The 25,507-nt window shown below is 39.8% G+C and overlaps 1 protein-coding gene across 1 annotated transcript; it reads left to right on the top strand.

Annotated features, from left to right (window-relative positions):
* Positions 1–23,957, top strand: lamc2 (laminin, gamma 2). Its single transcript, XM_046850664.1, has 22 exons — positions 1–94; positions 3,768–3,941; positions 5,109–5,232; positions 5,323–5,414; positions 5,492–5,623; positions 5,718–5,907; positions 13,357–13,469; positions 13,566–13,760; positions 14,284–14,457; positions 15,399–15,632; positions 16,421–16,557; positions 17,682–17,835; positions 18,418–18,623; positions 19,516–19,595; positions 19,981–20,118; positions 20,221–20,365; positions 20,517–20,663; positions 20,760–20,871; positions 22,118–22,311; positions 22,397–22,555; positions 22,641–22,740; positions 23,363–23,957. Exons 1-22 carry the CDS (start codon positions 28–30, stop codon positions 23,614–23,616), a joined length of 3,321 nt encoding a protein of 1,106 aa, XP_046706620.1. The 5' UTR covers positions 1–27; the 3' UTR covers positions 23,617–23,957.
* Positions 23,958–25,507: the final 1,550 nt, after the last annotated feature.

Genomic DNA, 25,507 nt, shown 5'->3' with positions numbered 1-25,507 from the left:
CAGAGGACTTATTCCACGTGTGGGACCATGACGATCGCACGGATTTTGTTGTGCGCCATCTGCATCTGGTATCACGTTCAAGGAACGTATAGTTGTAAGTGCATTTTAGTATTGTTCCTATTGTTTTTTAACTCTTTGTCAAAAAGACAAAGGCATTCATGACAAATGTAAAACAGTGTATATGTTTTTTATAGTGTTTTTGGAAATCTAGTCAATGATGCCCATGTTGCATTGGACAGTCAGAACATTATAGTTCAAGTGGTTCGGTTTCTTTTATACAACAGCAAGAAATCCGTTAGATTTTGATTTTACTGTTTACTGTAATTGAACAATTACTGTTGCATAGGAATGACACTGGAGATTTCTTTCGTGAATGTCCTTACAAACATTTTAGATAAAGTAAAACCGTTCAGACCCAAGATTCTGACTGTGATTTGATGCACTTTCTAGTCTCAGTCTCAAAGAAAGGCGATATTTTATTCGACTTCAACAAAAGCTGCTTCTCAAAGTTTTTGGAATTGATTCAAGCTTTTTAGACTGAAAACGAGGCTTTAAAAAAAAGACGCTCACAGGCAGCGGATGTGGGTAGAGTGTTGAGCCTTATTGACATCTTCAACAGAGGTGCAAATGTGGTAAAGTACATAAAAAGCACATCATAAATCGTTAACTCAAATGTGGTTGAGTACAGAGTAAAAGTTTCTTATGTCTTTGATACTCAGTAAAACTAAGTAGTTGAAAAATCACTTAAGTACAGTAACGAAGTAATTTTCAAATATGAGCTGTTACTAAAGAAAGCTGTAGGATTAGAAGAGAAAGCTGTAGGATTAGAAGAGCTCAAAATGAAGAATGAAACAGGTTAGTTGTATAAACAAATGTAAAGGTTGCAAAGAAAGCTTTTTCCATGAAATGTTACATACATTGTGTCTTGGTATGTATTTAGTTTTACAAAGAAAATGTACATAATTGAGCTACAAGTCTCTTGAATGTAGGCATGAGAGTGAAATGATTAATGGATAATCCAAGTAGCATAATAAATGCCTAAATGTGTGCTAAGTCGTTGAACATAATGTCATTCTGTATGTCAACTGGCAACTGTCCATGGATTTGTTTGTTTTTTCACACCATGGCAACATTTTATGTTTTGACTAACGTAGATCAGGAAGCTGAATTCTCAAATAAAACCCTGTGTGACCCCCAAAATCCCACGGCAAATTTAGTCCCCATTTGCAGTTATAATAACCTACAATCTTGTAAAAAGATGTTCTAGATTTTGTTGTTCATTCAACCACAACGGTGTTTGTAAACCCAGTTACATGATTCAGTTGAGGTGAGGAGGCCTGGGGTGCAGTCAGCATGTACATTCATCCCAAAGATGTACGATAAGATTAAGGTCTGAGATTTTCCACTCCAACCAATGTATACCTTATATTCATGGATCTGGCTTTTGTGAAGAAATTGTGCTAACAGTTTGGCTGACAGTTTGGCCAGCAGACCAGCACCTGTCAATTGGTACCAGGCCGCACAGAAAGAATACATCACTTACATTATTTCCATTTTATTTATTATCTGAGTCTAAACGATGTTTTATTTAGGAAAATTACCAGATTGTCTTCATCACATTTGTCTATGACTCACTCTTGATGCATGTCATGGTGCCTCGGTCACATGTCTTACCTCCATCCGCTACCTTCTTAAAGGGACTGCTCCGGCCCCTAACACATAATGCATTAGCGCTAAATTGAAACCCCCAAGTTAGCAAAACAAACAAAAAACCAACACAGTGGATTCATGTTTATTCACGACATTAAACTGGTCTGTGGCTCAAAAAAGGTTGGGGACCGCTGCTATAGAGCATGTGATCCGGGATGCCATCTATTGGTCAGAGCATCCCCAAAACTTTGGGGTGTTTCCGATCTGCAGTGGTCAGTATCTATCAAAAGTGGTATGACCGTGGGGAGCGAAGGTTGGCCCGTGTGGTCCGATCCAACAGACAAGCTCCTGTAGCTTATATTGCTGAAGAAGTTAATGCTGTTGATGCTCGATGGGCCACGACTGTTTGAGCAGCAAAAGGGGGATCAACACAATATTAGGCAGGTGGTCATAATGTAAACAAGAACCAGAGTGCAAGGTAGAGGAGGAAGTATGACGCTCTAAACAATGTTCTGCTCAGAAACATTGGGTTCTGGGATTCATGAGAATGTTACTTTGACCTAACTAAACATTGCTGCAGACCAAGTACCCCTTTGTTGCAATGGTATCACCGAATGACACTCTAAAAATGATTTGGCCTCCAAATTCCCCAGATCTCAGTCCAAATGAGGATCGAATGAGGACAGAAAGTCCAATCCACGGAGGTGCCATCTTGCAACTAACAAAACTTGGTGCCAGATACCACATTGCACTCATGGGGAGTCCAGATGCGTCTTAATGAGTCAGACTTATTTTGTTTGCAAAAGGGGTATCTACAAGATATTACTCAGGTCGCTTTAATATTACAGCTAATTGGAGTTTATAGTCAAAGACTTGTTTCTACAAGGAATCAGGAAAGACTTATGCAGTATGGGGTTATTTGTACAAATGCTGAAAGCTGATGAGGTGTCTAATAGTGTGCAATGATTCCTTTTAATCCAATTGACTGGATCAGCCTGATACCCACTAAAGTACAAGCATAAACCTGCCCAAAGCCACTTCTTATATATTGTTTAACCAACAAAAGCAAGTCCGCTTTGCATACCTGTGTGTGTGCACGCCCACGATTGACAAGCTTTATGATCCTCGATGGTCCTGGGTGTCATTTTGTTGCCCTTTCTGTCATTTTCTTATTCACATCCTTTGTGTTTGAAATCCGTTGCCTGCTATTTCTAGTAGAAGAATGCAGGTGTCTATTTCAGGGTGTGGTCTTAACCCTGACATTGTGCAGGTACACATACCAGCTTGTTTGATGATTACGCCATTTACGCTTCCAAAGTTTGGGCACCATCCTCAGAAGGTTTTTAAGCGAGTAAATACCTGTAACAACTTGGCACTGAAAACTGGCACATGATCTCAATGTTAATGCACCTGGTTTGGTTTGATAAAATGATGAATAAAATGATCCTTGAAGCATCCAACGGAACACTATGTACACATTTTTAAGAACTGGTAGTACAGCCATAGCTCTTTAATCAAATCAGTGATTGCGTCAATATGATGTAGATCCCGCCACCACCACCATACTTCTCTGTTCTATGGTTTTGCTTAAGCATACTTTTCTATTGTTTGGGAGCTTTATGGTGCTCATAACCCTGTTTCTTTAGGTCTATTTCCTAGTATGTATTGTGGCCTTGTAGGAATAGGTAAACTTGCAGTACTTTTTGGACATCCCACTCCACATTTAGTGTCCATTTTCTGTTATAAAGACCTCCACTATTTTGGGACTATGTTCTAGATTTGTGCTAGACTGAGCTTGTGGAGATTTTTGTGAGATTCATTCAGCCACAAGGATGTTGGTAAAGTGAGTTACTAATGTAGATGGGGTGCAGTCAGTGTTTAATTTCATTCCAAAGGCATGGGGGAAAAATTAAAGCTAGTGCATCCAGAGACATCATATAAAATTGTGTCTCCAACTTTGTGGTAACAGTTTGGGAAAGAACCACATATGGCTGGAAAAGTTAGGTTTTTCCTCTACTTTCGTCCATCCAGTGTATATACATATATAATTACAGATGTGAAAATGGCTTACACTGACTAACATCTGGCTTTTTTGTCTGTTTGTTGTTTCATTAAAGCCTCAAGCTGCTCATGCAATGGAAATGCTCTGTACTGTGTGCGAGACTCTTTGGGCCTGCGCTGTGCCAACTGCCAAGACAACACCGAAGGCCGGCACTGTGAGAACTGCAAGGAAGGATACTACCACCAGAGAGCAGGAGAACGTTGCCTGCCCTGCTTCTGCAACCCTGTAGGTAGGTAACCATCTGGATGGAGTTCATTCAGTTTAATGATCTGCTTATGGAGCGTTTGTTTTGGTAATATTACACGGTATATTGTGTCTTGATCATCTAAAATCCTCCACTGAACTCTATTCTTTTATATTACCGGATTTTAATGTAATTTTTATGTGGAAAAACCACAATATTAAAATTCAGATTAAAAATACTAGGTAATATAGAAAAGTTGTACACTACTTGGCAACCCTTCTAAGAATAAATAAATACATAATTCATTCATTTATTTTAGTTCTTAGTTTCGTATATTGCTCTTGGTGATAGCATTCATAATTGTATATTCTATTTGACTCAGAGAGTAAGGAAGTTGTAATTCGTTATTGTACTTAAGTATCTTTTTTTTTTGCCGTATTTGTTATTTTTCTGAAGTATTTCCATTTGGGGATTTTCTTTTTTACTTTAACTTTACTACATCTTAAAGTTACGATGGTTCGACTTAAGATTTTTCAATCTTACGATGACGATACGACAACACATCTGGGATGAACGTATCTCTAGCCCTGTAATATGCCCCACTCCTGCTAGCGGTCGAAGGAGTAAAGTTGTCTCAGTGTGTATTTGTTTTAAACAGCAATTTTAGTGATAAAAGCATGTCTTCCAAGTGCCCAAGTATGTCTCCTGCTTGTAGTGAAAAAAAAGAGGAAATCCATCAGTTTAGAGAAGAAAATTCAAGTTAGAAATTAGCATTAAGCAGGAAATACTGTCACAGTCATAGCACCATCTTTGACTTGCGATATTTTTGACTTACGATGGGGTCTTCGTAACGTATCTCCATCGTAAGTAGAGAACTACCTGTATTTGTTTTCTTACAATAGAGAAAACAAATCTATTTGATATTTCTACCTTTATAAAAGATATTACATGACTTGTTTTTAATATGGAAATTATATGGAACCTATACTATATGGGCAGAACAGCTGACTTTCCTAGCTATAATGCCATGTAAAGATATGCTCTACAAGGGATGAGTACTCCTACTTTAGAGCTCTAATTCAACCCTAGTAGTCACTTCTGAGATAAATTGGATTTTTTAAAAAGAACACCAACTTTCGTATATGTAGTGTACTTAGCTAGGTGAATTGTCCAATGCATATGAATAAGCGATCTGTGATGCCATTTTGCCAGGTTCTGAGGGGGCAGGATGTGACAGTCAGGGGCAGTGTGTGTGCAAGCGAGGTGTACAAGGGGCCCGGTGTGACCGCTGTGCTAACGGATCTCCGATCACATCTTCCGGTTGTGAGGCGCTCCAGTGAGTATCGATACCAGTAAATACCTACTCAAGCAGTTCTATCATTTCTATATGTTTGTTACTTAACAAATTTTTTTCCATTGTTTTCAGGCAGAGGACTTGCTTCTGTAACGGTCATTCAAACGAGTGCTACCCAGCCCGGGGTTACTCGGTTCACAACATTGTTTCCACTTTCGATCAAGGTGAGTTGGTGCTTGTATTGGTTCAACGACCTTCTTGAAATATTCGAAAGGAAAATAACAATGTGGTGTAAATGCAGGGATGGACGGCTGGAAGGTCGTCACTGCTCCGAATGTCAGTCCGTCCCAGGTGCAATTCCGCTGGTCTCCGGCACACCACAGTGTGGAGGTCATGTCTACAGACATCCTGCCTGCTTACCTGTCTGCCCCAGGTTCCGAGATTTACTCAATCTATTTCAATTAATCAGCAAACCATGATGTATGATTAATTTATTAATTAATTTCTTTGCTTTTTTTCATTCTCAGCTCAATATTTGGGCAATCAGGCTCTGAGCTATGGTCAGACGCTATCCTTTGTTCTCCGCCTGAGCCGAGGAGTCCGCTATCCCTCCCCATCAGATGTCGTGTTAGAAGGAGCCGGATTAAAGGTTTCTGCTCCACTGGGAAATTTGAGGACCGTCATCGCCTGTGGCAAGAAAATTACCTACACTTTTAGGTATCTATTTGTGTTTCACATTAGTGATTTCAGTTCAGTTTATATTTATTTTGTTACAACTAAGCAGTAAAAGATTAAGGGCTTTGCTTAAGTTCCCAGCAGTAGCAGCGTGGTGGTGCTGGGATTTAAACCTATGAGCTTCCAATCCAGAGTCCACTGCCTTAACCACTGAGATACAACCTTCCCTACATACAACATAGAGCTACATTAAACAACATAGAGCTACATTAAACAACATAGCGATATATCAAACAACATAGGGCTACATCAAAAAACATAGAGCTACATATAAAAGAAACAGCTACTTCACACAACATAGAGCTACATCAAACAACATGGAGCTACATAACTTGACATAGAGATACATAACTTGACATGGAGCTACATCAAACAAGATAGCGCTACATAAACAACATAGAGCTGCATTAAACCACATAGAGCTACATTAAACAACATAGAGCTACATAAGTCAAGTTTCAAGTCAAGTCAAGTTTATTTGTATAGCGCTTTTCACAACAGACATTGTCTCAAAGCAGCTTTACACAAATCAACAGTGATGGTGAATGGTGTGCATTTGTCCCTGATGAGCAAGCCGTGGCGACTGTGGCAAGGAAAAACTCCCTTAGATGTTATGAGGAAGAAACCTTGAGAGGAACCAGACTCAAAAGGGGAACCCATCCTCATCTGGGTGACATCAAGAGTTTGATCATAAATCTTTCAACAATACAGAACACTGGAGAGTGGGAACTAACATGATTACAGGAGTATAAGATTATAAGTAATGTTCTTTCTGCAGTCTTAAACAGTCTATATGGTTAGTAGCTCCGAGTTTTATAAGCTCAGCATTTGTGATCACCACAGATCCAGCATCAGCTTCTCCATGCCAGAGCCTTTAAACACTCCAGGAGGTCCAATGTCAAAACTCCACACATGTAGCGGGATCCAAATGGCACTGGTACGTCTCTAGATGGTTCAGGATGTTTGTGAGTTCGGCATCTACTTCTTTAAAGGTCCGTAATCATCACGAGGTGGGAGGTGACTGAGCTGGAGCTACATCAAACAACATGGAGCTACATCAAACAACATGGAGCTACATAACTTGACATGGAGCTACATAACATGACATAGAGCTACATAAACAGAATGGAGCTACACCAAACAACATAGAGCTACGTAACATGACATAGAGCTACATAATTTGATATATAGCTACATCAAACAACTTGAGCTACATAACTTGACATAGAGATACATAACTTGACATGGAGCTACATAACACAACATAGAGCTACATAATTTGATATATAGCTACATCAAACAACATAGAGCTACATAACTTGACATAGAGATACATAACTTGACATAGAGCTACATAACTTGACATAGAGCTACGTAACATGACATAGAGCTACACCAAACAACATAGAGCTACGTAACATGACATAGAGCTACATTAAACCACATAGAGCTACATTACATGACATAGAGCTACATAATTTGATATATAGCTACATCAAACAACTTGAGCTACATAACTTGACATAGAGCTATATCACACAACATAGAGCTACATAAACAGCATAGAGCTACATCAAACAACTTGAGCTACATAACTTGACATGGAGCTACATAACTTGACATGGAGCTACATAACTTGACATAGAGCTACGTCAAACAACTTGGAGCTACATTACACAACATAGAGCTACACCAAACCACATAGAGCTACATAACATGACATAGAGCTACATAATTTGATATATAGCTACATCAAACAACTTGGAACTACATAACTTGACATGGAGCTACATAACATGACATAGAGCTACGTAACATGACATAGAGCTACATAACTTGACATAGAGATACATAACTTGACATAGAGCTACGTCAAACAACTTGGAGCTACATAACACAACATAGAGCTGCATTAAACCACATAGAGCTACACCAAACAACTTGGAGCTCCATTACATGACATAGAGCTACATAACATGACATAGAGCTACGTAACATGACATAGAGCTACATTACATGACATAGAGCTATATCACACAACATAGAGCTACATAAACAGCATAGAGCTACATTAAACCACATAGAGCTACATCAAACAACATAAGGCTACATAAAAAACATAGAGCTACGTCAAACAACTTGGAGCTACATAACATGACATAGAGCTACACCAAACAACTTGGAGCTACATAACTTGACATAGAGCTACATAACTTAATATAAAGCTACACCAAACAACATAGAGCTACATAAACAGAATGGAGCTACACCAAACCACATAGAGCTACATCAGACAACATAGGGCTACATAAAAAACATAGAGCTACATCACACAACATAGAGCTACATCAAACAACTTGGAGCTACATTACATGACATAGAGCTACATCAAACAACATAGAGCTACATAACTTGACATAGAGCTACATAATTTGATATATAGCTACATCAAACAACATAGGGCTACATAAACAGCATAGAGCTACATTAAACCACATAGAGCTACATCAAACAACATAGGGCTACATAAAAAACCATAGAGCTATATCACACAACATAGAGCTACATCAAACAACTTAGAGCTACATTACATGACATAGAGCTACATCAAACAACTTGGAACTACATAACTTGACATAGAGCTACGTAACATGACATAGAGCTACACCAAACAACATAAAGCTACATCAAACAACATAGGGCTGCATAAAAAACATAGAGCTACATTACACAACATAGAGCTACATCAAACAACTTGGAGCTCCATTACATGACATAGAGCTACATCAGACAACATATTTCTTAGCTTAGAAATATTTCTAAGGTGAAAGAAGGCTGTTTTGTAACCTGATTGATGTGATTTTTGAAAGACAAGTCGCTGTCTAAAATAACACCCAGGTCTTTTACCGTTGAACTAGTGGTTACAGAACATCCGTCTAAATGCAGGTTGAGATGCTGGGCGTCTGTATACCAGTTTTGGGCCGATGAGCAAAATCTCAGTCTTATCAGAATTTAAAAGTAGAAAGTTATGGGTCATCCAATCTCTTAGTTCCTTAACACACTCAGTCATCCGGGTTAATTGAGCTGTATCGCCTGGTTTAGATGAAATATATAGCTGAGTATCATCAGCATAACAATGGAAGCTAATTCCATGCCTTCTAATAATATTTCCTAACGGAAGCATGTATATTGTGAAGAGCAGGGTCCTAGAACTGAACCTTGCACGCCATAATTTACTTGCATTAGCCTGGATAGCTCTCCATTCAAATCTACGAAATGGTAACGATCGGACAGGTAGGATTTAAACCAGCTTAATGCCTGTCCCTGAATGCCGATGTAATTTTGTAAGCGATCTAGGAGGAGATCATGGTCTATAGTGTCGAATGCAGCACTAAGATCTAGTAAAACCAACAGCGAGATGAAGCCTTGGTCTGAAGCTAAAAACAGGTCATTAGTTATTTTAACTAGAGCAGTTTCTGTGCTATGATGGGGCCTAAAACCTGACTGAAATTCTTCAAAGATATTGTTCTCTTGCAGGTAGGAACATAACTGTGCAGCGACAATCTTTTCTAAAATCTTAGACATAAATGGGAGATTTGAAATTGGTCTGTAATTTGATAACGTGTTTGGATCCAGATTAGGTTTTTAATGAGGGGCTTAATAACTGCTAACTTGAGGGATTTAGGGACGTGACCTAAAGATAGTGAGGAGTTAATAATATTTAGAAGAGGCTCACCAGTTGTATATAACACTTCCTTCAGTAATTTAGTAGGAATTGGATCTAACTGACATGTTGTCGATTTAGCTTTGGCAATAACATTATACAGCTCTTCCTGTCCTATACATGTAAAACAGTGGAGTTGTGGAGTTGAAGGTAACACTGTCTCAGGAGATGCTGTAAGAGGTTGAACTGCCACAATTGTTTTTCTAATGTTATCTATTTTTCAGTGAAGAAAATCATAAAGTCCTCACTACTAAACTGTGATGGAACACAATTTTCAGAGCCCTGATTTGTAGTTAGTTTAGCTACTGTACTGAAAAGGAACCTGGGATTGTTTTTGTTGTTTTCTATAAGTTTGCTCAGGTGTTCAGCTCTAGCAGCTTTTAGCGCCCGTCTGTAGCTGAGCATACTGTCTTTATACGCGATTCTAAATACCTCCAATTTAGTTTTCCTCCATTTTCTCTCCAGATTACGTGCTGTTCTCTTGAGGGCATGTGTATGACTATTATACCAAGATGCAGGTGCTTGGTCTCTAACCTTTTTTAACCGGATAGGGGCAACGGTGTCTAATGTGGTAGTGAGGATAAGGTCTATGTTCTTAGTTATCTCATCAAGATTAATAGTAGTTATGGGTTTAGTGAGAAATTGAGATAAATCAGGCAGGTTATTTACGAATCTGTCCTTAGTGGTTGGAACAATAGTCCTACCAGGTCGATAACGTGGTGCAACACGGCTAATCTGCTCTACCGGTAGTGTGTACAGTATGAGGTAATGGTCTGTGATGTCATCACTCTGAGGTAAAATATCTATATCAGTGACGTCTGCTCCGGGGGATTACATAAAACAACATAGAGCTACATCACACAACATAAAGCTACATCAAACAACTTGGAGCTACATAACATGACATAGAGCTACATCAAACAACTTGGAGCTACATAACATGACATAGAGCTACATCAAACAACTTGGAGCTACATAACTTGACATAGAGCTATATAACTTGATATAGAGCTACACCAAACAACATAGAGCTACATAAACAGCATAGAGCTACATTAAACCACATAGAGCTACATCAAACAACATAAGGCTACATAAAAAAAAACATAGAGCTACGTCAAACAACTTGGAGCTACATAACATGACATAGAGCTACACCAAACAACTTGGAGCTACATAACTTGACATAGAGCTACATAACTTAATATAAAGCTACACCAAACAACATAGAGCTACATAAACAGAATGGAGCTACACCAAACCACATAGAGCTACATCAGACAACATAGGGCTACATAAAAAAACATAGAGCTACATCACACAACATAGAGCTACATCAAACAACTTGGAGCTACATTACATGACATAGAGCTACATCAAACAACATAGAGCTACATAACTTGACATAGAGCTACATAATTTGATATATAGCTACATCAAACAACATAGGGCTACATAAACAGCATAGAGCTACATTAAACCACATAGAGCTACATCAAACAACATAGGGCTACATAAAAAACCATAGAGCTATATCACACAACATAGAGCTACATCAAACAACTTAGAGCTACATTACATGACATAGAGCTACATCAAACAACTTGGAACTACATAACTTGACATAGAGCTACGTAACATGACATAGAGCTACACCAAACAACATAAAGCTACATCAAACAACATAGGGCTGCATAAAAAAACATAGAGCTACATTACACAACATAGAGCTACATCAAACAACTTGGAGCTCCATTACATGACATAGAGCTACATCAGACAACATAGAGCTACATAACACAACATAGAGTTAAGGACTAAACGTAAGTTGTCCTAGCTGCATAAAGTGCATAATATGCAACCTAATGCAAAAAGGGCAAGATGAAAGAGAGTGCTAACAGACAATACAAAACAAAACACTACAGGACGGAGACACAAAATACACAAAATACACAAAATACCACGACCAGAATACATTCTGTATAATGTGTTATGCAATACAACATATAATTCATATTATAAAGCAGCAGCATTTCATAGTCTTTGTAGACTTTCTTATAAACCATGACTAGTAGGCTATATGACTAGGAATATTCATTATATACTAGACAATGAAAGCATGTGTTCTCAGTGCTGGCTCTGCAGAACCTTCTAGAAAAGTTGGTGTGGGTGTGGGTGTGGTCTGGGCAAAGCCATGTTTAAAAAAAAAGCTTTGTCTGGTACGATGCCATCTGTAATAGCTTTCGGGTGCAGTATTGCCTGAGCAAAGAATTTGAAAGCAACATGTAGGAACAACATGAGAAAACTGACATAGATAATGAATTATTTGTTCTGTAGGATCAACGTTAATATATAATATGCTGTACAAAAGCATTTAGCCCCATTTTATTGATGATTACTGGACAAATGATTTGCCAATTAAAAAAAAGGAGGCAGAAAATATTCAGAGAATATTTAGTTACCTGACCTTTCCTAACATATGTGGTTCTTCTCCAAACTGTTACCACAAAGCTGGGGGCACACAATTGTGTAGGACGTCTTTAGATCTTCTTCTTCTTTTGGCTTCTCCCATTAGGGGTTGCCACAGTGGATCATCCGTCTCCATACCCCCCTGTCCTGTACATCTGCCTCTTCCAATCCAATGACCTGCATGTCTTCCCTCACCACATGCATAAACTGCCTCCTTGGTCTTCCTCTTTTCCTCCTTCCTGGTGGCTCCATCCTCAGCATTCTCTTATATATACCCCATGTCCCTCCTCTGCACATGTCCAAACCATCTCAATCTCGCCTCCCTCACCTTGTCTCCAAAATGTCCTACATGCGCTGTCCCTCTAATAAACTCGTTTCTAATCCTGTCCATCCTTGTCACTCCCTACGAAAACCTCAACATCTTCAGCTCTGCTACCTCCAGCTCCACCCCCTGTCTTTTACTCAATGCCACTGTCTCCAAACCATACAACACGCAGGTCTCACCACAGTCCTATAAACGTTCCATTTCACTCTTGCAGACACTCTTCTATCACATTAGGACATCTTTAGATAAGCCATAATAAACTTTTGTGTTCACTTGAACTTGGAATGATGAAAAAAACTTGAGAGGAACCAAACTCTAAAGGGAACCCACACTCATTTGTTTGACACTGACTTGTGTTCCTTTGTTGATGAGGTTATCAAATGTTCACTTAAATGCAATACAGGCCTAAGCCATTGTTGCTTATACTAATTACAGTCCACATTCATAATTCTTTAGTTTAACCTACCATATGGAACCATTTTCAGCCACCACTGAGTGGCCTCCAAATGAGTACAATAGGGTGAACAAAGCAAGTACAGAGAACCGAATGGGACAGAATAATGGGTCTCAAAATAATCTAATCTCAAAAGCATGAGATGGCTTTGGATTGTAATTAATATGAACAGTTTGCTACAATGGCTTAGGGCAACAACTGGCACAAACACTTTTGCTCTCAAGTGTCCATCAGGGATCAGGTGATAACCTCAAAAATTATTGAATTCTAATAAATGGTACCACCCAAATGAGTCCGGAATCCCCTTTGTGCCCCTCAAGGTTTCTTTTTAAGATCATCACAGTGAGTTTTTCTCTCACCACCATCATCACTGGCTCTGCTTTCTCATCATATGCAACCAATTGAACATTCACTGTATACTCTTTTTATATTATACAATGCTGTTGTGTGTTTTTTCAGGCTGGATGAACAACGCAACAGCAAATGGACTCCCCAGCTCTCAGCATTAGAGTTTCAAACCCTTCTGAGCAACATTACGGCCATCAAGATTCGAGTCACTTTCGGGGAAGAGGGTGTGTATACAGTACAAATACACCAATTACGCTCCATTCTCATATTTATTTTACTATAAACAATGCTAATTGTTATGTTTTTCCTGATGATGCCAGGATATGGCCATCTGGACGACGTCACTCTGGTGTCAGCTCGGTTTGGTCCCGGCTTCCCGGCAACCTGGGTGGAGGAGTGTCGCTGTTCAGCAGGATACGAAGGACAGTTCTGTGAGCGCTGTGCTGCAGGATATAAAAGACGTTTCCCTGAACGGGGCACCCTTAGCCAGTGTGAGCCATGCGATCCTGTAACAGGTATTTGGTTCAGAAAACAGTTTGTTTTTATTTAAGTGTTTTTTCTCGGGTTACTGATCGAAGGTTGGTGGTTCAAGCCTCATTAATGCCAGGCTGCCACTCTTAGGCTTTTGAGCAAGCCCCTTAACCCTCCAGGGGCACTGTATCATGGCGAACCCTAGCTTCTTAAAAATTGCTGGGATACGTGAAGAAAAAACATTTACTGTGCTCGAATGTAAACGAGGTGGTTTCAAAAAGTTTCAAGACTAGTTCTGTTTACAAGAAAATGCTTTATTTATCGAGATTTACACACTAAATAGTCCCCTTCCACAGCAATAAAGCTCTCCCAACATTCCTGCCACTTCTGGAATATGTCCAGGTGCTCCCTGTGACTGTGAAGCCAACAAACTTTTTGATAACATCTTGTTTGTGACCAATAAAGACTCCAGAAATAAGTCTGGGGATTTCAAATTTTTTTTAACATCACTAACAACAAAAACCAAGGAATTCATGAGGAAATAATGACATGGCATGTTCTTTCTAGGGGACTGCTACTCAGCTGATGAGACTCCTAGTGAACAAGGCTGTGGTGCAGGATACTACAGCGACCCTGAGATTCCCGGAGCTTGCAAGAAGTGCCCATGCCCCATAGGCTTTATGTGCTTAGTCACACCTGGGACCCTGAATGTAAAGTGCAAATGCCCAGCTGGGACCACAGGTTTGTAAGAAAGCAACATATACATTTTACATTTATAGCAATTGGAAGATGCCCTTATCCAGAGCAACTTGATTCGATAGACTATGAATACTTTCAAGTTAAAAACCCTGTTAGAAAGGAATATAGCTGATATAGGGGTAGCTAAATTAAGTACCTCCGGAAGGGGTTGGTCTTTAGATGTTGTTTCAAGACTGTAAGTTACACCACCTAGGTGCTAGGACATAAAAACATTCTTAAAGCAGGCCTTCTTTGTACCATGAGAAGTTGTGGGACCAGTTGAATAGTGGTAGATGATCAGGGGGGTTTTGGTTTTGTATACTAGCATCAGCGTTTTAAATTTAATGCAAGCAGCTGCAATCTGGGATGGTTGCAAATGTCAAATATATCTCAGAGGCAGTAGTCCAATCTGGAAATTACAAGCATTTTGAAGCAAGCATCAAAATAAATTCCTCTTATGTTGTAAAGCAGAAATAGTAATGACCTTTCCAGAGTTGCAATGTTTGTGGACAAGGACAGTCATTGCAAGCAAGCAGAAAACAAGAATGGATCTCAGAAACCAATTGTTTTCTATTACTGGGGCCACAGGAAATTGTAGGATGTTATCCACAATGCAACACATTATTTCCATAATGAAACAATGGTGCGTTAAAACATTCTGAAGTCCCTGGAGTTGTGACCTGGTCTTGATGAACCGTTAGCCGTGTCTTCTTCAGTGAAGTCAATGCACTTCCAGTCAAAACAATGATTTCACACCATATCAAGTCTTAAGTACCCAATTTGAGGCTAGGACTTTGGTATCTTTATGATATACTTAGTTTGTGGCCTATTGTCTTGTTACCTCCAGTGATGGATGAACCCAGGGGTTACAGTTGTGGAATAAGTCATCAAGACTCCACTATTCCCAATGGGAAAAAATTATAATTTCCTGTATTGACTTATAGGCTCTCAGTGTCAAAAGTGCAAGGATGGTTTCTATGGAGATCCTCTTGGAGAGAGTGGCGTTCCACGACCCTGCCAGCGCTGCCACTGTAACGGCCACTTGGACTTAAACGCCGTGGGAAACTGTGACCGCTTGAGCGGGGAGTGTTTCAAATGCCTGAACAACACTACAGGCTTTCAGTGTGAGAAGTGCTTGGAGGGATTCTTCCACAGCAAAGCCGGGACTGTGTGCCAAGGTAACGGTCACTGATTTAACACGTAATTTAATGCAATACAATGCAATAGAAAAAAAAATAGGATGCTCTGCAATTCAATATGGTACAGATAGTTCATAGCAAATCCTAGATGTATTTAAGCGTTTTCTGACTTCTAACATGTGGCCATTTTACAAACAAGCCTTCGTAGTGCAAAAAAAAAAAGATAACAAGATGAAATAAAAACAGATGTTCTGTTCCTGTTCTGCCTCCAGGAAGTTACAGCTCTTCCTCTGCCATGTTAATCTGTATTCTATGTGACTCTCAGGACACGCCTCGGTCTCTGTAGTGTTGCGATACGTCATATTTAAGTAGCAGAGGTGCTTGAGAAACAGTTCGACAAGCAGAAATCAATCCAATATCAAATATTGGACACAAATTATTGTTCACACTGGAAATAATAACAGTATAGCGGATCTACTATAATTTTTTTTTTTTACCGATGCAAATATGTTTAAAACGATGCATTGTGATACAAATGCTGTATTCAATGCACACTTTTTTTAACGATGCTTCACATTATGCAGATGAATCTAGGGTTAAGGGGTTTAGAACTTTATAGGAGGCCACTCAAGATCCACTCCAGCCCATGTATCTCAGATGAAATGTATCAAAAACAGCAATTTCCATTTATATTACAGGTTTGCGTTATCTCATTTACGTAACAATTTTTTTCATCTCTGTTAACAATTATGACTTTGTTCCAAGGATGTAGTACCTTGTTCTGATGTAAACCAGCATCTCACTGTGTTCTCTTCTCCGTCTTGCAGAATGTAACTGCAACCCAAAGGGATCGATCGCCAGCTCCTGCAGCGACCAGGGCCAGTGCAAGTGTAAAGATGGTTTCGAGGGACAAAAGTGTTTTAGATCCACATGTTCGTCATGCTACGATCCTGTCAAGAGCCAGGTGGGGGGAAATGTGTACTGCATTTCAGATCTAACCGGTTATTTCCATTTGAATAAATAATTACTCATCCAGACAGTGCAATAAAACAATATATATTTAACATATACATTCTATGGACATGGAAAAGTTTATAGGCTTGTGGTGAGACCTGCGATGTTGTATGGATTAGAGACAGTGGCATTGAGTAAAAGACAGGAGGTGGAGCTGGAGGTAGCAGAGCTGAAGATGTTAAGGTTTTCGTTGGGAGTGACGAGGATGGACAGGATTAGAAATGAGTTTATTAGAGGGACAGCCCATGTAGGACATTTTGGTGACAAGGTGAGGGAGGCGAGATTGAGATGGTTTGGACATGTGCAGAGGAGGGACATGAGTTATATTGGTAGAAGAATGCTGAGGATGGAGCCACCAGGAAGGAGGAAAAGAGGAAGTCCAATGAGGAGGTTTATGGATGTGGTGAGGGAAGACATGCAGGTAGTTGTTGTGAAAGGGGCAGATGTAGAGGACAGGGTGGTATGGAGACGGATGACTGTGGTGCCCCCTAATGGGAGCAGCCGAAAGAAGAAGAAGAAGATTCTATGGATAAAAGTACTGGACACATGACTTTTCCAGCCATATGGGGTTTCTTCCCAAACTGTTACCACAAACATGGAGATACACAATTGTACAGAATGTCCTTGGATGTGGCATGAAATTTTCCCTTCATTTAAACTTCAAGCATGTTCCAAAAGATATGCTTTACATGGAGTGGGAAGATCTTGAGTTGCCTGGTATAGAGCTATAAACACCATTGAACACCTTTGGGATGAATTGGAACACTGACTGAACCCCAGGCCTCCTCACCTACATCTACATTAGCACCTGCCTTTACTAACACCCTTGTAGATGAATAAGCACAAATGTACAAAATCTAGTGGAACATCTTTCCAGAAGAGTGAAGGTTCTTATAACAGTAAACAGGGACTAAATGCGGAATGTTCAAAAAGGACATACGACTCTTATCATCAGGTGTCCGGAAACTTGAGTCCATATTGTGTAGAAAAAGTACAGTAAGTTAAGGATGTATTACTGAACTGTAATAGTAGTTTGATGAGAAGGCTTAGAATGTGGATTGTTGTGATGAGCAGATCGGAAAGTACACGAAGAAGCTGCAGCAGGTCGAGGCTCTGTTTAACGAGGTGGGGACTGGCGGTGCGGACATCGTTGCGGCCATGGAGAATGCAATCAGCACCGCTGAGGAAATGGTCAAGACGGTGGCGCGGGAAGCTGACGCACTTAAGGGTAAAACAATCACTTTCGTTTTTGTATACTTTCCTGAAATCTAGAAAAAAAATAAATCTTGACCGGTGTTTAAGTTCAAATCCAATCAAATAAATTACAATGTAAATTGTTTTTAAATAAAATATATTTAAATTGAAAAATAAAAACACTGATTATATCATTCAATTAAAAAGAATTTCAATGAATAAAATAAATAAAAAAAAAATTTTTATATATATATAATAAATAAAACAGAATTAAATAAAAATAATTGAAAAATAGAAACTAAATTAAATGAAACTAAATTAAATATATATATATATATATATATATATATATATATATATATATATATATATATATATATATATATATAAAAGACACCATATTTGCTACACACTAAAACTACAGTCAACCCCTAATAATTTGCGATTCGGAAAATTTGCGGTTCTCATTTGGAACCTAACTAACAGCAAATTGCGGATTAGCTTAATTCGCTGGAATCCGCAGCGAGACCGAATGTTCAGGAACGTTAGGAATAACATTTTATGTATGTCATGTATTTGGTCAACTGAATCTATGTTTTAATCATTTATCCCACAGAAACAGAGAAGATTCTTAATGACCAGCTCTTAGCCATTGGCAGCAGTCAGCAGAAAGGCAAGGGAAAAATCCAGGGCATCTCGAAGATCATAGAGAACGTCACTGGGCAGAAGCGGCGGTATCAGCAAGAAGTAGCTGACATCCAGAAACTTATCGGTGATATTAAGCAAAATCTGCGAACGGCCAAGCGGAACATTCAATCGGCTGTGAGTGTTTTTGTAATACGAATTGTATGTCACCAATCCCCTCTTGACATCGCAAGTAACATGCCATGTTACCATGTTTTACAAGGTGGTATCAAAAAGTTGCGAGGCTCTGTTTACGAGAAAGTACTACACACTTTTACCTTCAAAATAGTCCTCATGCACAGAAATACAGCGTTCCCAGCGTTCCTGCTACTTCTGTGCTGGAAATCTTCTTTTCTAGGCGTGTCAAGCACCTACTGCGATTTGCGCAGGATCTTCGCAATGGTGTCAAACAGCAACCTTTAATCTGGACTTTTATCTTCAGGAGAAGGGCAGGATCCTGGCGAGTAATGCATTACAATATTGAGTTACTCCCCAAAAAAGTAACTAATTGAGTTATGTAGTTACTTTTTATAGAAAGTAATGTATGTTATTTTTGCGCTACTTTTTCTGGTTAAGGCTACCCCCAACACTGGCGAGAAGGGTGGGTATGGAAGTGAGATCACGTAGATTGTCCTCCAATGATCATCATGCACAAGTTGCCAAATGGTTTCGACATTTTAGGGGGGTTAAGCTTGTTGAAGGTCTTCCTGATATCTCGTCATCCTCCACTGATGCTCTTCCGCTCTTAAAGCACGTGTGCCATTCAAAACACCTCAAACGACCCGTTGCCAAATGTCAAACGTATGTCATGTCAATGTCACGTCTCTATCCTGCTGTCCATGATGAGATCGCGGAAATGGTAAAGCACGTTGTCAGAATAGCGCCATTAGTCTTGAAACGTTTTTGATACCACCTTGTTGTTCTAGCCCTGTCCTGCCACCTTTGCTTTGCAACTGCTTTGTTGCTCTACTGTGTTCACCTGTTCTGTGTTCACTCTTGAGTTCATTCATTCTGCCTTTCTCGATTTTAGGAGCTCCCCATGCAGGATGTGGATCCAGGCACAGACATAGTGTCCGGTTTGGTTCAGAAAGCAAGCGATCTTGCTGAGAAGTGAGCACAGCATTTTCATTTATGCTTGTTAACCTTCAACATCCAGAGCGATAGATTACATATCATATCATGTCAAATCATATCATATCATATCATATCATATCATATATATAATTTTATGGTAACATATTTACAAGTGGTGTGAGGTGTTAGCTTAGTATTTAAGCGGAGCCAAAGGTCATAGGTTCAAATTCCAGCCACATCAAGCTGCCATTCCTGGGCCCCCTAACAAGGCCCATACCCCTCGTAGCTGTTCAGTTGTACGAATGAGATGAATGTAAAGTCGCTCTGGATAAATGTGTCTGCAAAATGGCGTAAATGTATATCGAGCTTTATACAGTATGTTTTCTTTGCAACTTTATTGACTTGTTGCTTTCCTTATCAGGCACATGGGCGAAGCAGCAACAGTGGAGAAAACAGCCAAGAACTCTCTCCTGGAAGCTGAGAAAGCTTTGGCTCTCATGCGCACCGTCATCAGCGGCGAAAACAAAGTGGGCGAGCAACTTGATGGCCTCAGGACTCGGTAAGTGACTTGATTTAAAGGAATATCTGCTGATTTCACTAAAACACACATGGATATATTAGTTACAATATATGTTAATACTTTTTTTAATCCCTGTGGCAGGTACGAGGCAGATATGGCCCAGGTGGATGCCATGAACAAGCTGGCAGCTCGTCTGAGTAATGGTGCAGAGAAAGAAAGCACAGTAGCACTGGATACCCTGAAACAAATATCTGACCTGGGGAAAAACCTTCCAAAGGCTCCAAAGGTACTGAGTGAACAATAGCTATTACCGACTTCCTGTTTCAAAAGGGAGGCAATTTTGATGACTTGTTAATGGTTATGACTTGATAGATTTCACCGATATTTATTGAGTGCACGTTAATAACTACGCTTCATCCGATCTCTGTCTGCAAAAGGACATCAATGGCTTGTTCACTACACTGGAGGGTCTAGAGAATTCATTTGGGAGTGGCATGGCAGGCTTCATGGACCTTCAGAATCAGGCTGGGGCTGATCAGAGGGAGGCAGAGAAGCTAATGCAACAGCTCAGAGATGCTCAGGGGGTAAAGAAACACCATTTCTTTCACTTTTATAGCCACTATTACATTTTTAAAACTTTGTTTAAAAGCTAAATCTTGTTTTGTACTGTTTTTTTTAAGGTCCAGGGTAAAATGCTTGCCAGGGCCAACATTGCCAAAGCAGATGCAGACAAAGCACTGGCGCTCTTTAACAACCTGGGCAGTGTGGATCAAGATCTGGAGAAACTCAAAGGTTAGAATTCTGTAGTTTGAATCTGATAGCAGTGTTTTATCAGACCACAAATGTGTGTCTAAGGTTCGTGGATACCTTAGGATTCGTAGGTCCTTTTAAAACATCCAATTGGACTAAATGTGGAATTGGATGTTTTAAAAGGACCTACAAATCCTAAGGTTTCCACAAAACCAGTGTGCTTGTGAAGATTTGTGAAGACTCAGCCAGAAGGGTGTTAAGTAAAGTCAGGTACTGATGTAGGTGAGGTGAGGAGGCCTGGGGTTCAGTCAGTGTTCACATTCACCCCAAAGGTGTGGCGCTCTATAGCAGGAGATCTTCCACTTCAACCCATGGAAAGCATCTTTTAGTTCAAGTGGAAAATGTAATGCTAGTGCATCCAGTGACATCCTAAATAATTGTCTGTCAGCAAGTTTGAGGTAACAGTTTTGGAAGGAACCATATATGACTAAAAAAGTCAGGTGTGCCAGGACTTTTGTCCATATACACCAAACAGACAGAACATTATGACGTTATGGCACTGATTATCTCTCCATAATGGTACCTGATAGTGGGTGGTCTATATTAGGCAGCAAGTGAGCATTTTGTCCTCAGAGTTGATGTGTTGGAAGCAGTTAAAATGGGCATGCATAATGATTTGGGCATGGGCATGCATAATGATACTAGATGACTGGGTCAGAGCATCTCCAAAACTGCAGCTTTTATGGGGTCTTCAGTGGTCAGTATCTACATCGGTTTCTGTTCTGCAGTGCTCAGTATCTATAAAAAGTGGTCCATAGAAGGAACATCGGTGAACTGGCGACAGGTTCATGGGTGGCTACGGCTCACTGATGCTCATTGATGCTCATTGATGAGGGTAGCGAAGTCTGGCTTGTGTGGTCCGATCCTACAGACAAGCTACCGTAGCGCAAATTGCTGAAGAATTTAATGCTGTTAATGCTTGATTGGTCAGGACTGTTTTGGCAGAAAAAAGGGGGCCAACATAAATTAGGCAGGTGGTCATAAAGTTATGCCTGATCGATGTATGTACTGTATGCACAAAATATTCAGATGGCAAAATGGGTCTTGGCAATAAGAATGAGACACTTGGGGGAGATAACCATTGACTAAATAGTGGTGGAACAATCAAAATCAAAACACATGGCTAAATATGCAGCATTTAGCAAGAGGAGGATAATCTCTGTCAGGTTTTTCATTAACTAATGTCTGTAGTACTGTAGCTAAAACTATATTACTATATTTTGTTTAGGATTTGAAACCCAGATTAACAGCAATAAGGCTTTGGCTGATGATGCCCTTAGCAAACTGCCCATAATTAGCGGCATCATCGGGAAAGCTGTGATCAACAATGATAAGACTCAGGCCGTCCTGGACCAGATGGGTGACTACAGTGACGCTCTGGCCAAGCTGAACCAGCTGAATACCTCTCTGGCCAACATAGAGGTAATTGAAATCTACACGTTTCATTATATCTCATTTTACGATTGAAATTTGTTTCCTGAGGTGTCTGTTATTCTTGTCTCTGTAGAAAATGTCCGCTTCCTTTCCATCCTCGGCGGATCTTCTGAAAAGTGTCACGACCCTGAAAGGAGACCTGGATGACCTGAATATCCAATTGGACTCAACCAGTGATAAATTGACCAAAGAGAAAACAAATGCTGAAAGAGAGAGGAAGCTAGCCGAGCAGGTATCACTGACAGCATTAAATCTTACGTCAAAGCCTTATTTCGGGCATGTGGTAGTCGCTAATCAGGTTTTGGTTTTGTGTTCAGGTTGATCGGGAGGCCAGCGAAGCGTATATCAACGCAAACAACACTAGAGGTGCTGTCGGAGATGCTCTGAAGACCGTGAATAACCTTCTGGGGTTATTAGGTGAGTCCTTGTGTTTATTCGATTGATTGCTATATTTGGCATTATTCACTACATACTGTATGAACTGCAAACTATGCTATATAGACAACAGAATTGGGTCACTTGACTTTCCAGCCGTATATGCTACTTGCCCAAATTGTTACCTTAAATTTGGAGGCACAAAAGTGTATAAGCTTGAACTTAAAAAAATGGGCAGAGCACACTAATTTGTGGAAGACTGTGTCTACAAATGCTGGTTTAATCTCTATCATGCAAATAAGAAGGGGTGCATCTTTATAATCCTCTCTGTGCCTAAGCTCATTGTGGAAAACTGTTCAAACTAATCGGAAATAAAAATTTTGTTTTGGAAACCATGGACACCTCATCTTCCAGACTAAAGAGGAGCGGGACCATCTGGCATCTGGCTTGTTGATCCAAACTTGTTTCAGCATGATAATGTCCCCCTTCCCACCTGATATGCTTTTTGAACATCTCTTTCCACATTTAGTTAACAGTTTGGGGAAAAACCACATATGGCTGGAAAAGTCAAGAGTCCTAATACGTTTATACTAATAGTGTATGTGTTTGTCTATATAAGCTACGGTTGTGATATAAGAGCTAAAATCTGGCACATGTCCCACAGGAACCCCAGGAGACCTCGACAATAAGAAGGTGGCGGATCTGGAGAACGCTATAAATACAAGCCGCAGGAGTGTGGAGACCGAACTCAAGCCCCGTCTCCGAGAGCTGGAGGACAAGGAGGCTCAGCAGAGAGCTGCCATCACACGCATGATCAGCGATATCGAAACCATCCTGGCCGATATCGGCAACCTGGAGCACATCAACCAAACCATTCCAAACGGCTGCTTTAACACGCCCCCCATCGAGAGGGCTTAGTGAAATGCAATGGACTAAAGAAAATGCCTCAGACACTTTTTTTTTCTTCCTTTTTGTGTGGATTTTGTACCGAATGTTTACGTCACCATCTTTTACTAACTATATTTATGTGTTTTCTTGGGACAAAAAGAGAACTGTGATGATAGCTTTAGATACAATTTGTTTTGTTTATTGGATTCCCAAATACATTCCCATTTACAGTATAATGCAGCAGCTAAGGTGTGTGTATGTTAGCATGCAAAACCGAAGCCTGCGAATGACTATGTCGTTTTGAAAACTATCAGTATTTATTGTGTGTATGGTGCTTTTTAAATAAAACGTTCTGGAACTTTAATTACAAAGTTGGATTAATTTTTGCCCCTTTTTTTCTGCTTACACTACACGTTATGGGAACAAGTATTAGGATTCCTGACTTTCCCAGTCATATGTTGTTTCTCCACCAAAGTGTTGGACCTGAAGGCACACTATTGTATAGTCTCTAGATGCTGTAGCATGAAAATTTTCTCTTCAATTGAACCGAGACCCAAACCTGTTCCAGCAATGCCCCTGTGCACAAAGCCAGCTAAATAAAGATATGGTTTTCATGGGTTGGATTGTGTGGAAGATCTTGAGTGGCCCACTTTAGAGATCTCAGCTCAATCCTAAAAGACACCTTAAAAATCAATTGGAACACTGACTGCACCCCAGGCCTCCTCACCTTACCTATATCAGTACCCGAATTTACTAACAGTGGCTAGTTTGTTTAATGGTTTTATGTCACTGTTGACCTAAATTTTCGGAGAAAATCATGGTTACGGAGTTATTAATGCAAATGTATGTCCAAAATTTGCCTTGATGGTGATAGTTATATTTGCTGTAAACCAGAAAGTGCTTGCAGTGTTAAAAGACAGGTGGTTTTAGAGATAGAGTACGGATATAAATATAGAGTACAGTACACAACCCCAATTCCAAAAAGTTGGGACACTGTGTAAAATGTAAATGAAAACAGAAGGCAATGATTTGCAAATCTCACAAACCCCTATTTTATTCACAATAAAACAGGTAAAGCATAGTAACTGTTTAAACTGAGAATATATACCAATTTAAGTAAAAACATAATGTAGTTGTGTATTTGATGGCTTCAACATGTTTCAGGAAAGTTGGGACAGGGCCATGTTTAACACCGCTAGCATCATGTCTTCTGTCCGTATACTTCTGTGAACTGAAGAGACCAGTTGGTGAAGTTTTGGGAGAGGAATGTTGTCCCATATGTGTCTGATACAGGATTCTAGCTGCTCAACAGTTCTGGGTGTCCTTTGTTGTATTTTTTGTTTAATGATGCACAAAATTTTTAAAACGGTAAAAGGTCTAGACTGCAGGCAGGCCAGTTTAGGACTCTTTTTTTTTTACACAGTCATGCTGTTGTAATGGATGCAGTTAGCATTGCCTCACTCAAACATGCAAGGCCTTCCCTGAGCAAGACATTTTCTGGATGGATTTGTTGCTCTAAAAACTTTATCTACCATTCAACATTCCAAATGTGCAAGCTTCCCATTCCACAGGCACTAATGCACTCCTATACCACCAGAGATGTGGCTTTTTTGGCCTGAGCACTGACAACAAACCAGAAAGTCCCTCTCCTCTTTAGTCCAGAATACGTGGTGTCCATTTGTTTGACCACAGAACAGTTTTTAAGGTTGCCTCACGTTGTACAGTAAATGAGCTTTGGCCCACATAGGATGGCAACGTATTTGGATCATGTTCACGCATGCCTTCTTCTTTGTTCGATAGGGTTTTAACTTATATTTCTGTACATGGTCTTTCACAAATTGAAAGCTTTGCCTATCTTTACTTCTGAGAGACTCTCTAAGATACACTATTTATACCCAATCATCTTACTGACCTGTTGTCA

The sequence above is a fragment of the Silurus meridionalis genome, chromosome 6 (assembly GCF_014805685.1).
Source record: "Silurus meridionalis isolate SWU-2019-XX chromosome 6, ASM1480568v1, whole genome shotgun sequence".
Lineage (NCBI taxonomy): Eukaryota > Metazoa > Chordata > Actinopteri > Siluriformes > Siluridae > Silurus > Silurus meridionalis.
Note: the sequence above shows the minus strand (reverse complement) of the source record. Positions and strands in the feature narration are given on the sequence as shown.

Excerpts from the sequence above, each read along its gene's own strand:
- lamc2 (XM_046850664.1), top strand. The coding sequence starts at position 28 with ATGACGATCGCACGGATTTTGTTGTGCGCCATCTGCATCTGGTATCAC. Across the intron at positions 13,761-14,283 it reads GCCATGCGATCCTGTAACAG|GGGACTGCTACTCAGCTGAT; the intron begins GTATTTGGTTCA and ends TGTTCTTTCTAG. Across the intron at positions 22,556-22,640 it reads AGAGGAAGCTAGCCGAGCAG|GTTGATCGGGAGGCCAGCGA; the intron begins GTATCACTGACA and ends TTTTGTGTTCAG.